Source organism: Gadus chalcogrammus, chromosome 5 (assembly GCF_026213295.1).
Source record: "Gadus chalcogrammus isolate NIFS_2021 chromosome 5, NIFS_Gcha_1.0, whole genome shotgun sequence".
Lineage (NCBI taxonomy): Eukaryota > Metazoa > Chordata > Actinopteri > Gadiformes > Gadidae > Gadus > Gadus chalcogrammus.
In genome coordinates, this window is record NC_079416.1 from 4,930,885 (window position 1) to 4,946,741 (window position 15,857).

The following is a 15,857-nucleotide window of genomic DNA, read 5'->3' on the forward strand; positions in this document are numbered from 1 at the left end:
TAAATGAATCCAATATAAAACAATGCATACCGAAAAGTTACATCCGAAAAGAACAAAAACAAAACGCTTGAGTTTAAATAGGATTTATTGCCTGAGAAGGAAAGATAATTTATTATACAACAGCAAGGGGCTCATTCACATTCATTGAAGGGTTATAACTCATTCGTTTCCATAGAGATCCGGGCTCTCTGTGGCTCTCTCTCATTCAGAAGTCTTCTTTTGTAAATGCCATTTCACCAAACGTTGGTTGCGACCTTAGTTGAACCGTTTAAAAGAGGACTCTCGCCAGCTCAAACATGACCTTGAAAACCAGAAAAGCAGAAAAAGTTCAGGTTCTCCCCTTCTCATGTGTTGTTTACTCATGCCAAGACATCTAAATAGAACATGTATACAATTAGAATAGATTATAATTACATTATCATACCACAGAAACCAGCTCAAATCATAATATCTTTCGATGAACAAAGTCAATCTTAAAACATTGACTCTGGGGGCCCATCATAAAGGACTCCATGTATGGAGTTCAGGGTTATACCTATAGTATTGAGGTATGGGGGTTACCTCTATAGTATTGAGGTATGGGGGTTACCTCTATAGTATTGAGGTATGGGGGTTACCTCTATACTATTGAGGTATGGGGGTTACCTCTATACTATTGAGGTATGGGGGTTACCTCTATGGTATTGGGGTTACCTCTATAGTATTGAGGTATGGGGGTTACCTTTATAGTATTGAGGTATGGGGGTTACCTCTATAGTATTGAGGTATGAGGGTTACCTCTATAGTATTGAGGTATGAGGGTTACCTCTATAGTATTGAGGTATGGGGGTTACCTCTATATTATTGAGGTATGGGGGTTACCTTTATAGTATTGAGGTATGGGGGTTACCTCTATAGTATTGAGGTATGGGGGTTACCTCTATAGTGAGGAGGTATGGGGGTTACCTCTATAGTATTGAGTTATGGGGGTTACCTCTATAGTGATGAGAATGACTATCATCCACTCCAGCCTGAGGCTGTGCTTCTCACTCAGGTGGTTCCTCATCAGGTCGGTCAGCTCTGTGCAGTGCTGCAGCTTCTCGTTCACCACCTTGAACACACAAACAAACAACGCCATTCTACTACAACCTACTATGTGTTCATCTATCAGAGGCCGTTCTCCAAGGGTTAAACCGACTGTCAATGTTCACAAATTTGAAGTTTAAGCATGACAACCAAGTATTATTTTGAAAGCCCTTAAAACCCAAAACAATTAATCAATAAAAACTCATGTTTATTTATTAATTGTAACAAGCGGTAGGTAACTTGTCCAGTAAGTTATACACACACACACACACACACACACACACACACACACACACACACACACACACACACACACACACACACACACACACACACACACACACACACACACACACACACACACACGTCAGTTCAGATGGAAAACATTTGTTCCAGATGATTGAGGAGACATTTTGATAACCGATAAGAATACAATAAACTGCCCTATGATTACAGTATTATAAGAATATTATCTGCCAGTCTGAGAAAATCTCGTGACTTGTAACCGGAAGGTTAGGTTGAGTGTCGATGTGTCCCTGAGCAAGACCCTCACCCTAACTGCTCCTGGCGAGCTGGCGAGCATTGCGTGGTTGACTGCCGCCTGTGTGAGAACGTGTGAATTAACTGTTGTATGTTGCTTTGGATAAAGCTTCTGCTAAAGGAATGAGGAATTCTCATTATACACGCTCAAACACCCCTCAAGTGCAGTAACAGCACCCTCTAGGGCTTAACTTGCGTTTAGTCATTTCTCAAATGATTTGTATGGAATTGCAGGTGAGCCAGAGAACAAGCAAAGCACTGTGATCAATATGAGAGAAACTACAAATTAGTTTTCCATGACCAAGTTTCTAAAATAGACAAAAATAAATGATTTTAATTGGTGGCTGCCAGGTGCAATTGAGTTACTGCATCTAGTTCTATAACCAAGTGGTCAAGTGCCCACTTGGTAAACAGCGCGTAAACAGCATGGTAAAAACTGGGTTGGACCAGGTCATGGCGGCAGGCCCAGAGGACTAGAGACCACCTGGAGGAAGGGGCTAGGAGTGGCCCTCACTGTCGTTAAAACCACCTGGAGGAAGGGGCTAGGAGTGGCCCTCACTGTCGTGAAACCACCTGGAGGAAGGGGCTGGGACTGGCCCTCACTGTCGCTCTGTGGGATGCTAACGTTTGACATCTAACCGGGGTGGGAAAAATAATCGATTCTTCGATGCATCGCGATTCTCGCTAGAACGATTCTGTCTCGATGCAGATAAATTAATAATCGGAATTGAAAAAAAAAATTTTTTTTTTTTTTTTTTCTTCTTTTTTGCCTGCTGCAACATTCTGTTCGCCAGAGAGGGATAATTTTTGTCATTTTAAAATCATTGAATTTATCTTCAGTGTGTATTGGCCAATCTGATTTGTCTTGACACGATTGTGATTCAGCCTACGCATAGCATGCGTGCAAACTCACAGCCAGACACAAGAACTCCTTCTAATTCAAGAGCCGCTTTTCCTTTAATGACATAGAAAAGAAAGATTAGAAATAAAATAAAACTGAAACCTATTTTTTGCATGCTTCCATATTGTGTTATAATGCAAGCTGCATTGATTATTGCATTGTTCATAGAAAGTCATATTTGTGACAAAGCTTTCTCTCTTATGGACTATTAGATAAGTTAATAGTTATCTAATATGTCTTTAATGTCTTTAATGATTATCACAAAAGTAGGAAGTGATTAACAAACTGAGTAGCAAACCCAGATGTATAGATATTTTTTTGAAAATCACGTATGGAAATGTACATAAAAAAAATTGTTGCATCGAGATGCATCGATAATCGCTTCAGAATCGAATCGTTGACCTCATAATCAGAAACTAATCGAATCGTGAGGTGCCAAGAGATTCCCACCCCTACGTAGGCTTAGTTAACATTTCTGCAAGTTACGTTCCGCCTGTATTTTTCTTTATCAAATAAACTTCTTCTGCATCAAATTCAGTTCCCCTACTTAGTTGCCAAAAAATTAAAGAAAGTAGGCTACAATTTGATCGCAAACTTGCTGAAATACGATACGATAAAAGTAATGATTATATATGAATATATATTTTGAATAATAATATTTTAGAACCAGGGAATTATATCTTTTAATTTTCACCTCAAATTCTTTAAAGTATATGTAAGGTTACATTATTTGAGGCTCAACCATATACCACATGCCTATTCGAGCCTATTTGCGAAGAGTAGTACGTAATCAAACGTATGTATTTATTTTGATACGTCTTTCTAACTGTGCCTTGTAGCACTACACAATCAAGCTATCAAAAACATTAAAGTCATTGCTGCAACATTTGATCAACATATCATATTATAATATACATTATTTCCCATTGGTATGCCATTGCTCATCGTATCCATGTATCCTATCGCTTCCATGTACGTATCATCAATGATGATCCGCTTCAAATCAGATTAATCCTCAGCATCCTAAAGTGTGTACAGGGACTTTTATGCATAGTATAGAGGGGACTTGTGAAAAAGCTTAGAGATAGTTCGCAGACACATTGATTTCTTGGTTACTTCACACATATTATTCCTTAACTATTTTGTTTGCATTTAAAGCTCATATACATCGGGCGGGGAGTTTGTCAGATCAACTGTTCATGAGGCCGCTTGGTACTGGAGTTTTTTTCTTTCTAAAAGGTGGGAGATATTTGTGGTAAGGCTTAGTGTACGCTAAAATAAAATGAGTTAAATGAATAAGCAGACTTTGCATTCGAAGGCAATACAGTGCGTAATGCTTGTTGGTCGAATGTCTTTTGTCATCCGAGAATATCTTAGCAACTGACTCGTGCAGTTGGGTTAAATTGAGATGTTTTGATGTGATGCCCATCTGCTATTACACTCTTGACTACAATGAATACAAATCATTAATAAAAAAGCTAATAACATAATCGTCCTGCATTCTACAGATAGAAAGAACACTTGTATGTATTTCAAATGTATGCTTTGATAGCTCTCGGCCCCACTGGTTGGTAGTGGCGGTTTAGACCAGTTAGGCTTGAGCACTACAGTAGTTCACAGCAAACCAACCTTTTCCACTTTGAACTTGTATCATACTCTACTTGGCATCATTAACATAATTGAAAGGGCCTGTAGGCTGTACGGTTACAGTAACCATTAATTAACATTAGTTAATGCAGAAATAAGCCTTAATATATAGCATTAGCAAAGGGGTAAGGGTTTTGGTTAGGTATTTGTATTATAGTTCAGGTCTTGTTAGTTAAAGGTACTGTTTAGGGTACCTTAGTAAACATGAAGACCATTAGTAAATGTTTACTGGACCAATAGTTAACAATTACCTCACTGTTAGTTAATGCATATTATTGCATTAACTAAGGTTAATTAATGGTTAAATAATGTGCTCTTTTTATTTAATTGTTACCAAATCAAGAAGCGCCGGTGTGCTGGTCTAAACTTCATTGATTTGCAACAATCAACAAATAACCCTTTTTTTTATCCTAAAGTCATCAAGGAATGTCATTCTCACGGAGCGTTTCACCCACTAAACGCTAGACGATGGCTATGGCACACTGTAATGACAGCTGTGGAATCCCACCTCGAGCCGCTTTAGTATATGTGGCAGTGGGTCGTACCTTGACCCTGCGGTTGATGCTGAGGAACATGCAGGTCTTGTCGTAGAGCTGCTCCAGGTTCTCTCGGTCCCAGTAGAAGTCCGGTGTCATGAGCAGATCTGAGCTCAGGTTGATGCAGTGTCTGTCAGGCAGAACACACACACACACACACACACACACACACACACACACACACACACACACACACACACACACACACACACACACACACACACACACACACACACACACACACACACACACACACACACACACACACACACACAGTGATATATTGACTTAAGTTCAGAAAATAATCACTATGAATTTAATCTCAGAAAATAGCTATTTCTTAAATATATTACACACACATACACACACACAAATAGACTAGGAGTGCTAGGACTGTGCGACCAGTGGAGCAGCATGAGGAGGTTTTTACCGTAAAGCAAACAGCTCCCCAATCTTCTGCATAACGTCTGCTCTGGACAGCTTCACTTTGTTGCCTGACTTCAGCATCTGGTCGGAAACAACAAGAGGCCAAAATCAGACCTGAGGAAAGTTCTAGAAAACGGGACTTTAAGAGGCAACTGTCAATCCCAGGAAATAATACACCTCCTCATCATTTCATGCTTCTTTATTTCTCTTTACTCAATAAATGATTGACCGTACCTCTGGGATTGGCTGAATTGACTCTACAAAGTTGTCCAAGGCCACCTCCCATATTGCTAGCTTGACTGGAACAGAACAAGGAGAAAGCGGTTAAGACAGAGTGCACTGCACATCCCGTACAACCACTACTCTAGTACTACCATCGATACAACTGCAAGACACATGCTCAAATACCCACTGAGATTCATCTTTTGTGAAAGAAAATAAATTATACAATACTTTTTGTTGATCAAAATAGGCAGCCAATACAAGTGAAAATGCTGTTAATGTCCAAATATAAAACAGCAAAGATGGCGATCTTATGGTTCACATGCCACCACCACCAAGGGTTTGTAGGACAGGACTTGTTTACCTGACAGAGACAGGGCATTGGAGAAGGCAAACTTCTCCAAAACAGCTTCGTCCTGTTCCATCTCGTTGTTCAGCATAAAGTTCCCACGCTGTAGCTTGGAATTTCCCCTGAGAAGAAGGATAACAATATTAAAGGGGTGATATCATAAATCATAATTTAATTAATAATTGTATTTGTGGATACTACTAGAATAGGATTATATGCCTGTATGTTAAAAAGGTTAAAAAGGCCCCTTCTCCCCATTCTCACACTTAATTTCTGCAAAACCAATTTTAGCTTCTTTCAAAAACGTTCTTATTTGTATCATTTCGCTTTAAGGCCCCCCTCCCTCCCGAGTAGCCCGGTCTGCTGTGATTGGTCAGCACGCCAACTCTGTTGCAATTTGTCTAACCTTTTGCACGGTTGTCACCCCCGAGAAGTTGTAAACACTTGAGCACCGCCGACTGCACAGTCCGACGTCACGTTGTCACGGAAGCAAAGTTTGAGCACAAATGAGGAGAGTCCGGAAATACTCCCGGACTCTCAGACTTCTATTTTTCTAGCTTAGCAGACGTAAAACATGTATACATACATCATAACAGCCTACAGCAAAGCAAAAAGCCGGAAAAGCATGATATCACCCCTTTCAGTTCTAGAAAGGAGAGCGAGCAGTTAATCCATAAACAAACATACTCTCCGATGGAATAGTTGATCTCCTCGTTTTCCCAGTGGACCAGGGCCACCTCATAGGGCTGGATCTCATGCCGCTCCAGGAGCCTCATCGCCTTCTTCATCTTCAGCGGACACAGGAAGCACAGCACCATGTTGTTCAATTTCATGTAGGCTCAGCCGTGTAGGCTTCGCCTTATGGACTTGTCCCTTATGGGCTTGTCCCGTGCACGCGAGGGCGCGCACGGTACAAGCTCATAAGGCAAAGCCTAGACGACGGAGCCTACATGAAATAGAACTAGAGTTATGATAACATAACTATCATGTAACTAGAGTTATAATAACAGAACTATCATATAACAGAACTATCGCTCTATTTCATGTAGGCTAAGCTGACTAGGCGTCGCCTTATAGGCTTGGCTATGCCTACAACCAGAGAACTAGAGTGATGATAACTTAACTATCGTAACCATCCACACCAACTAAATATTCTGAAAACAAAGATGGTGACTGACAATAACAACTCAATTGTATATGTTGACCGTTTAAAGCCCCGCTTGGCTCACCGTCTTCTCCTCGACGTTCCAGAACACCACGGAGCCCTCCCTGAAAGGTTGGACAAGGGGAGGAGAGGAGGTCTGTCACGAGCACATGATAACTGTGGTTCATAGGAAAGGCACTGAACACAATGAGATGGAGCAGAGCATCGCTCTACCTGAAGAAGAACATCAGAGCGACGTCGTCCGGCTTGGCCGCTAATTCGGTGCAAATCACGAGCGCATTCGAGGCATCTGTAAAAGAAACCACATATACAATGTGATCTGTGGATCATTTATCTGCAACTACCATTTGACTTTTATCCAAAGCAACTCACAGTGAATTATAAGCAACTACTATAAGACCCTACCTGCACTGCAGGTAGGGCCAGGGCATCTTTCTTTCTGACAATCAACACCGTAACCCCTAGAGTCTACATAGACAACCAGAGCCCTAGACATTACCTCTGGGTAAATCCACCTCGCTGAAGCCGTGGCTTATGAGGTCGTGGCTCAGGGTTGGCAAGTGGTACTGGTCGGCCGTCGCAAAGGCAATGCACTGCATCATCTACAAAGGGCAGAATGGATTGACTAAACGTATCTAAAGCAGGTGATGGCTCCCGGACTCCTGTGACACACCCGGGGTTGTTTCTGACGTACCTGGTTCTCCACCTTTAAGGGCTGATTGGTCCGTGAAGGCTGCTTCGTTCTGGGCCCCTTTGGAATCCTTTTCCCCGGTACGACTGCCACTTTCAGTACCGCCTTCCCAAGGGTTGTGGAATAATGTCGCATTTGTGAAACGTTTTCCTTGTACATCCCATGTCCGCCTAACAAGACGCTGCTGAGTCCTTTCAACTGGTGGGAGGAATGGTATTGTATTAGATCCCATGGACCAGCGTCCAGGCAGCGGGGCCTGGAGGGAGACGCTGGTCTGTTTGACGGGACGCTGCTTGTTTGGGTAGGTTCAGCGGCGGTGGGCTGCTTGGTGAAGCCAGAGAGGCTTGGGAGAGGATATGTACTATTTATGGACTTCCGCGCCCCCACTCTGCACCACAATGTCCGCAGAAGCATTTCAGCATGGGATGAGATGCCTTCAACAAGAAAGGAGGAGACACATGTCACTTCAATTACTTAATAACAAATACAATTGGACTTATGCCATTGCAGATAAGTGAACACACACACACACAAACACACAGGTAAACACTTGCAAACAAACACACATACACCTGGCACTGCAGACAATTTACTATTTGAAAGCTATTAGAATACGATTATACATGACAAATAATAGACTGACCTTGGCTCAGTGGACTTTCAGTGAAGGGATGCGCATGCGCAGAGCTCAGATCTGAGAGGACATGAATGCTGGACAAATGTTCAACACTTGTCAGATCCTGAGGAACGTTGCCGTCGTTAGAACTACTTTAACTAGAGAACAGTAGGAAGAGAAGCATGGCTGTGAACACCATAACAGTTCAGGAGGCTGTAGCAGCTAGCTGCTCAGGGAATGATGATACAAACTGTATTGATATGGTGGTTCAACATAATAAACCAACCGGGTGGCTAAACTAAACTCACAACAGACGTCTCACCTACTGTGAAGTTGTTAAGGTTTGTCATTTAAAGCAAAGCATCAGCTGGATGTGATGATGACAGCCAACGAACATGCCACTGAATATCGTTCATTCAATAAAGTTTCATTTGAACAACGAGTTCCTGTTTGGTATGACGTAGTTTTACGTCACGCCTGTACACGCTGCACGAAAATGATGCATTACAAATACAATACAATCATAACAGAGATATGCACTCGTATGCAAAATATAATAATTGTATATCTATAATTATTATAATTTGTATACGAGTGCAAATCTCTGTTGTGATCGAATTGTATTTGTTAATTAACAAATTTGTTAAATAACAACTATATACTACATAAATTGTAAACAATAACTGTATTCTGCTTGATTATACACCGTAATACAATAATATTACTAATTGAAGGACATTTTAAAATAATCATAACCCTTATATATCTACTTTGAATAGTTGTACGGACGTCCCGTTCCCAACCCCGAGCAGCAGCGCCCCCTCTGGTCAACCCTGGACATTTGTTTTCTGTTGCTTGGAGACTTCATGCAAAAGAGAGAGAGAACCTTCTTGATGATACATTCCTAGATTGACTTTAAAATGGAAGTCCCTGAAAACTTTAATGAGGTAGGCAAATTAATTGACAGCATCAGATCACTCTTCTCATAATGAATGACAGGCATTGTGTTTTTTTGATAGATTAGGTTCCTCTGCAGAGAAATTGCAATGAATGTTAAACACACGGTATTGTTTTAAGAAGTTCAAATCATTAACCTTTCTATTCAATGACATGGTTAATGATACTTTATGAATAAGAAGACACAATTCTAAAACACTTGTATTTATAGTGGATCTCGACCTGACTGCTATTGTTCTACTTCCAGTACTTCTAATAGCACTACTGGGTTAATATCACGGCTGTTGCTCACAATATTCAACATGATTATCGTATTATCATTAACCCTGCCGTCTGTGGACAGACGGAGCCGCGCGGGGAGCGGGAGCGGCTGCGTGTGCGGGTGGGGGTGCTGGAGGAGGCCCTGCGGTGCGCGGAGGTGGAGTGCAGGGCCAGCAGGGAGACTCTGGTGCGACTGATGGAGGAGCTGGAGCAGGAGAGGAGGAGGGCGGCCAGCAGCACCGCAGCCCGCCAGTCACTGCAAGAGGTACACACATACAGACGCACACGCATGGATACGCAATTACGCATGCAGATACATACACACAGACACACACTTACGCACATGGTTACGCATGCACATACACACACACACACACGCATACAACACGGATACGCATTGCCGCAAACACATACATGGATTACGCACACACAAACATTGATACGCACACACCCACACATGGATACGCACCCACACATACATTTATGGATACGCACTCCACAAGGAAACACATTGCACACACAAACACACACACACACACACGAACATGCACACACACACGCATGCACAAATGCATACGTGGATCCCAATAAAATACACACACATTTTCATAAACATGGCCATATACACACACACATAATGGCCTACACTGGAACAGAATCCAGTTCTAAGTTAAATGTGTGTGTGTGTGTGTCTCCAGGAGGTGGAGGGACTGTCGGTGGTCCGGCGGAGCGGGGAGCAGGAGAGGCAGAGCCTGCTGGAGCGCGTGGAGGCGGGCCAGCGGGTGGTGGCGGCGGCGGGGCGGGAGGCCCAGTGCCTGCAGGGCCAGGTGACGGAGCTGGACGGCCTGCTGCACCGGAGCCGCGCCGAGGCCCAGGCCTCCCGGGGCCAGCTCCACCGCCTCCTGGAGACGCTGGCAAGGGCCTCGGGGTCGCCCGGCGTCCCCGGGGCCGTGGTCGCCTCACAGGAAATGTCCGAGGCGGACGTCGTAGGCCGAGTGGAGGAGCTCTGCTCGGCGCAGCAAGACGCAAAAAGGGTGCGTGGAGGGGGGTGCATGACCCTCACACGTGAACACACACACACACTCACACACACACACACACACACACACACACACACACACACACACACACACACACACACACACACACACACACACACACACACACACACACACACACACACATAAACACGGATACACAAACAAACACAATCACATGCTGAATCATTGGGTCTGAGGGTTTTATTATTTTCAATAGTTTTTTGGAGTATTCCCTCCCATCACTTTATTAAGTTGGATAATGTAGTAGAAGATGAATTATTGTTAGTTTTTTATTTTTGTCTTTTGTTAACCCTTTTTAATCCTTTGCATTCAACCTCCTCTTCTCCTAACCTATCATTCTTTAAAATATCCTCTCTCTCCAACCCTCTCTCTTCCTCCGTCTCCAACCCTCTCTTCCTTCCTCTCTCTTCATCCCTCTTTCTCTCTCTCTTCCTTTCCCTCCAGCCCTCTCTTCCTCTCTCTCTCTGCCTCTCTCAAATCCTCCCTCTCTTCCTTCCTCTCCCTTCATCACCCTTCCTCTCTCTGTCTCTCTCTCTTCCTCTCTCACCTCCCTTCTCTCTCTCTTCCTCTCCCTCAAACCCCCTCTTCCTCTCTCCCCAACCCTCTCTCTCAAACCCTCTCTCTTCCTTCCCCTCCCTTCATCCCTCTCTCTCTTTCTCTCTCTCTCCCTGTCTTCTCTCTCTCTCTGTCTCTCTCTCTTTCTCTCTCTCTCTCTGTCTCTCTCTCTCCCTCTCTCCTTCTCTCTCTCTCTCTCCCTCTCTTTCTCCCTCTCTCTCTCTCTCTCTCCCTCTCTCCCTCTCTTTCTCCCTCTCTCTCCCTCTCTCTCTCTCTCTCCCTCTCTCTCTCTCTCTCTCTCTCTCTCTCCCTCTCTTTCTCCCTCTCTCTCTCTCTCTCTCCCTCTCCCTCTCTCTCTCTCTCTCTCTCTCTCTCTCTCTCTCTCTCTCTCTCTCTCTCCCCTCTCTCTCTCTCTCTCTCTCTCTCTCTCTCTCCCTCTCTTTCTCCCTCTCTCTCTCTCTCTCTCTCTCTCCCTCTCCCTCTCTCTCGTCCCCAGGTGATGGACACCAGGCTGTCCCAGGTCTCTGTGGAGCTGGGCCGGCAGGCGGCCCTCCAGGGGGCTGCGGAGCAGAGGGCCCAGCGGGCGGAGCAGCTGCTCGGGGACCTGAGGGCGCGACTGCAGGACGCGCAGGCCGACCTGCTGGCTGTGGACGCGCATCGCGACGCCCTCAGAAACACCATGCAGCATGTGAGGACCGCAGACACACACACATTTCTACAAATGTGTGTGTGGATTCATACCAATAAATCAATGATCCGTTATTTTTTTGTTGCATGGCTATGTGTGTAGTAGCCTGTGTGTCTGTTTGTGGATGTGTGTGTCTATGTGTTGATAAGGTTGGAACAGTACGAACAGCTCCTCATGTTGTGATGATGATTTGGTTTCGTTCTGAACAGTATTTGAGGTACCTCATGTTGGGATAATGAGTGGGTTTGGTTCTGAACAGTATTTGAGGTACCTCATGTTGGGATAATGAGTTGGTTTGGTTTGGAGCAGCATGAAGAGTTCCTCAAGCTGCTGATGGACACCATGAAGATCGACGGAGTGGACCTGGACCTGGGCGTGGACATGAGGCTCCGGCTCATCCAGTCCCGAGCAGAACAGCTCGTCAAACAGGAAGGGACCGCCGTGGTGGAGAACAAAACGCTGGCCTACAGCCTACAGAGAAAGGTATCTGTAGCAGGGTGTCATACGAAACAGTGTCCTCTAATGTACCTCTTCAGAAGCTCACGTCACACAAAGCCCCTCGTTGAAATCTCTGGGAACCAAAGTGTGGCTCAAGTGTCCCTTGGTGACCCCACCCCCTCCTCCTCCTGTTGGGCCCCAGCTGAAGCAGCAGAAGGAGCGTCTGGAGAGCAAGGAGCTCCACACGGCCCTGCTGAGGAAGAAGGTGCAGGAGATGGAGGAGCAGGAGAGGAGGAGCCTCTCCGCCCTGGCCCTGGAGCGGGACGGGGCCCTGGGGGCCGTCCGCAGGCTCCACAAGAAGGTGGAGCGTCTGCAGAGCGAGCTGAACGCCGCTAAGCTCTCCAGCACAGAGCTGGGGGCCCAGGCGGCGCACAGCACCGAGCTCAAGGTAGAGGGGAGGCGGGTGCAGACCGCCAGTCTGCCCAGAGGCAGGGTCAGGTGACGGGGGGCTACCATCTACTGTGTGTGTGTGTGTAAGAAAAGGGTTGGTCATTAGTTATGTTAAGAGTGGATGGATGTACTGTTGTCATACTCTGTCTTTGTTTTGGTTCGGCCAAGACTCACACAATCAGATTTTTTTCATTTTGAATAAAGATGTTGGCTCTTGATGTTGGCCCGGTGGTTAACAGGACGTCCACTCTCACTCTTCCCCCCCGTTCACGTGTTTCCAATGCTGTTGCCATGGGCCACTATTTGTGTGTGTGCATGTGAACACACGAGCTGGCTGTGCTGGAGCAGAGAGAGCGCCTCCAGCAGCAGAGCAGCACTCTGGAGGCTCTGGTCGAGGGGAAGAGCACAGCGGAGGAGAGGCTGAGGGTCCTGACCTCTGACCTCCAGGGCCGAGAGCAGAGGGCCAGGGAGAACCAGCGGCAGATCGCCTCCCTCACACACTCCCTCGACCAGGCCTCCGAGAGGGAGAGAGAGGTGAGGCCTGGAGTCAAATATCCAAATATCCCCTGATTTCTTACAATATTAACAAATGATTGTGGAATTAACAGGATATACAAAGTTAACACAATTTTGTGTACTTCAGCTTTATCCCTGCTGTTATTTGTCAATTTAGTTTATTTGACACATTTTTAGGTTACGGATTTAAAAATAAGTTAATAATATGACCCTGAAAAGGATCCTGGATACCATTGAGTGTTTGACTGGTATCCAGAATGATGGCCCAAAAAGAGAAGGTCCGCCTTCAGACCCTAACCCTCTCCGTCCTCCGGGGTCAGCTGGTCGACCTCCGCATGGTCGTCTCTCAGATGCTGGGTCTCGACACCACAACCCAGGTCACCGTGCCAAACCACCAGATCATCAGGTCACTGGACAGCTTACTCCACCCTCCTCTTCCTCCTCCTCATATTCCTCACCACCACCACCACCAACACCCGCCCCTCACTGGGTTCTGGCCGTGCCCCGCCCACCCAGAGCCTCACACGGGGCTCAGGGAGATCCAGGCCCAGCGGGACAGCACCCCCAGTGGCCAGGAGGCGAACAGCACCAACAGGTCCTCACACTCTGGGCCCTAGAACAGCACCACCAGCCTCTACTTTAATCTAATCCCTCTGGGTCTCAGCCTCCACTTTAATCTAAACCCTCAGGGTCTCTTGCACAGAGGTTGACTCAATGGTCATGAGTTAGCGATTTGACGTTATAAATCTGATATCTTTAAAAATGTAACTGGCCGCTTAAGGAGGCTTGACCATTTCATTTTCTGATTTGTAAATCTTATTGTATGGTTGTATTCGGAATTTGTGAGATCGACCAGAGTTATAAAAAGGGACATGGTTATTTGTGTTTTGTTCATATAATGAATGTTTTTGTTTCAATACATTTCAAATATCATTGGAAGAGCATGTTTTACTCATGGAAACCAGGTGCAGTAGAATAAATACAAATACAAAAGAAAAAGTCAAAAAAAGAGGATTTGGCATTCATTGTTTGTGATAGTAAGATATTCATACAATATTGATATTCCTTCTTGTCCATCGTTATATACACATCTGGATAAATAATTCTGGACTGTTGACAGATTTGAGACATAGAAAATATAGTTTTTCTATACTTCAGTGTTAATCTCACAGCCATGATTGAAGTGGTTAAAAAAAGTCATGAGACCAGTTTATGGACAGCATATCGTAAGCATGATCCTTCATGTGAGCGCCGCCGGTCGCCAGCTCTGTGAGGCTAGCGTTTGGCGTCGTCGGTGTCATCCCCATGGACGCACCACGTCAACGATCTCAGTGGAATGGCATGTCATTCGCGAGCACTTCATGTTAAAAAAATACACTATACATGACTGGCACACGGCAGCGGCGGAGAGATCGGGTGAGGCGAAGCAGAAATAAGAACAGCATGCCGAAAAAAGTACAAAAATAATTGCGATATATAAGATATTGTGTATTAAAAGCTATTTTACACGTTTTTCAATGAATAATCAATATAATTCGTCGTTACGAGCAAAAAAATAACATTACATTTTTATCATCCCGTCGGACGGTCTACGCCATGCCGTGTGCATTCAGTCCCTTCTTCAAGCCCCTTCCATCCGCCGTGTCTCAGCGGCCAATCACACGCCTTTTAGCTTTTTTTGTCGTTGCTTCTGATCATGGCAAAGGAAGCGTTTCTTTGTTATTTACAGAGGTACACACATCCTAAAAACAGTGGTATGCCTTATCCTATATGCTAAACAAAACGAAGAGAGGATGAACCGTTGATCAGATGGTACACAACCTTCTGATCACAGCCACAACCACATTGCTCTCACAGGTGTTTAAACAGCGACTACCGGGTGGAAGAAGAGAGATGGTCGTGACTGATCGCACCGGGTCCCGATACCGGGTCATGATCTCGGGTCAGAACGGCGTCAGACCCCCTCATCACACGGGCGGGGGTCCGTTGGTGTAGCTGAGCATGGGGTAGAAGGAGCTGGCGAAGTTGTTACACTGGCTGCAGGTGTAGTCCTCGTCGGTCATGGGCACGAGGAGGTAGGCCACAGCCACAAGCAGGAGGAGCAGGAACAGCTGGATGGGCAGCGCCACCCACAGGGCGCGCCGCAGGAAGGCCCAGCATGAGGAGGAGGAGGAGGAGGAGGAGGGCCGGCTCCGGCCCGGCTCAGAACGGGAGGAAACGGACCCAGCGTCGTGAGACCTGGTCACACACACGCACACATGGGCGCACACACACACACACACACACACACACACACACACACACACACACACACACACACACACACACACACACACACACACACACACACACACACAGACACACACACACACACACACACACACACATACACACATGGGCATGCACACACACACACACACACACATTCAAACAAACGTGAAGGAACAAGGCAACCAACGTGTGTTTTAGTGGACTATGTCTCCCGCTACGGACCTAGAAGTTCCCTCTCAGTGTTTATGTTGAAATGGGGGCTTAGTATACTAGCCAGGTTCACAAAAACAAGCTACACTACAAAAAATCACATACTAATTGAATAAATCTTATCTTAACTTCACAAAACAAAAAGGCTAAACCTTTGCTATAGAGCTCATGACGTGATTATTTGAATGTTATTAACAATATAAAAAACTCTGTCCCTCTCTATAAAGTGATTAGTCAGTTAAATATGAGGAAGAACTCGGACCGATGTCTTGTATTTGTCCATCAATTCCCC

General features: G+C 45.2%; 3 protein-coding genes across 14 annotated transcripts in view; 1 reads left to right on the forward strand and 2 right to left on the reverse strand.

The window, feature by feature from the left end:
- Positions 1 to 31: 31 nt before the first annotated feature.
- Positions 32 to 8,587, reverse strand: rmnd1 (required for meiotic nuclear division 1 homolog). 4 transcript variants are annotated; one of them, XM_056590312.1, is made up of 13 exons: positions 8,481 to 8,587; positions 8,186 to 8,316; positions 7,546 to 7,976; positions 7,351 to 7,453; positions 7,065 to 7,140; positions 6,916 to 6,955; positions 6,374 to 6,474; positions 5,702 to 5,808; positions 5,350 to 5,414; positions 5,120 to 5,196; positions 4,699 to 4,819; positions 974 to 1,090; positions 32 to 301 (listed from the first exon to the last, which is right to left on the reverse strand). In XM_056590312.1, exons 3-13 carry the CDS (start codon positions 7,954 to 7,956, stop codon positions 269 to 271), a joined length of 1,251 nt encoding a protein of 416 aa, XP_056446287.1. In that variant the 5' UTR covers positions 7,957 to 7,976; positions 8,186 to 8,316; positions 8,481 to 8,587; the 3' UTR covers positions 32 to 268. The 4 variants fall into 4 exon arrangements, with proteins under 4 accessions (XP_056446287.1, XP_056446285.1, XP_056446286.1 ...); XM_056590310.1 differs by having other exon boundaries at positions 8,485 to 8,577; XM_056590311.1 differs by having other exon boundaries at positions 8,186 to 8,282; positions 8,481 to 8,577.
- A 450-nt stretch (positions 8,588 to 9,037) lies between these two features.
- Positions 9,038 to 14,063, forward strand: ccdc170 (coiled-coil domain containing 170). Its single transcript, XM_056590614.1, has 8 exons — positions 9,038 to 9,105; positions 9,459 to 9,641; positions 10,075 to 10,410; positions 11,489 to 11,680; positions 11,990 to 12,163; positions 12,321 to 12,566; positions 12,899 to 13,102; positions 13,405 to 14,063. The coding sequence occupies exons 1-8, from the start codon at positions 9,079 to 9,081 to the stop codon at positions 13,699 to 13,701; spliced, it is 1,659 nt and encodes a 552-aa protein (XP_056446589.1). The 5' UTR covers positions 9,038 to 9,078; the 3' UTR covers positions 13,702 to 14,063.
- Positions 13,559 to 15,857, reverse strand: part of syne1b (spectrin repeat containing, nuclear envelope 1b) — a 130,265-nt gene continuing 127,966 nt past the window's right edge. For 5 of the 9 annotated variants that reach the window (XM_056591114.1, XM_056591106.1, XM_056591107.1 and 2 more), the window contains one exon: positions 13,560 to 15,322. In XM_056591114.1, the coding sequence (XP_056447089.1) occupies positions 15,052 to 15,322 (271 nt within the window). In that variant the 3' untranslated portion in view covers positions 13,560 to 15,051. Of the gene's footprint in view, positions 15,323 to 15,857 lie in introns of all 9 variants that reach the window. The other 4 variants (XM_056591112.1, XM_056591113.1, XM_056591110.1 and 1 more) reach the window with 3 other exon arrangements.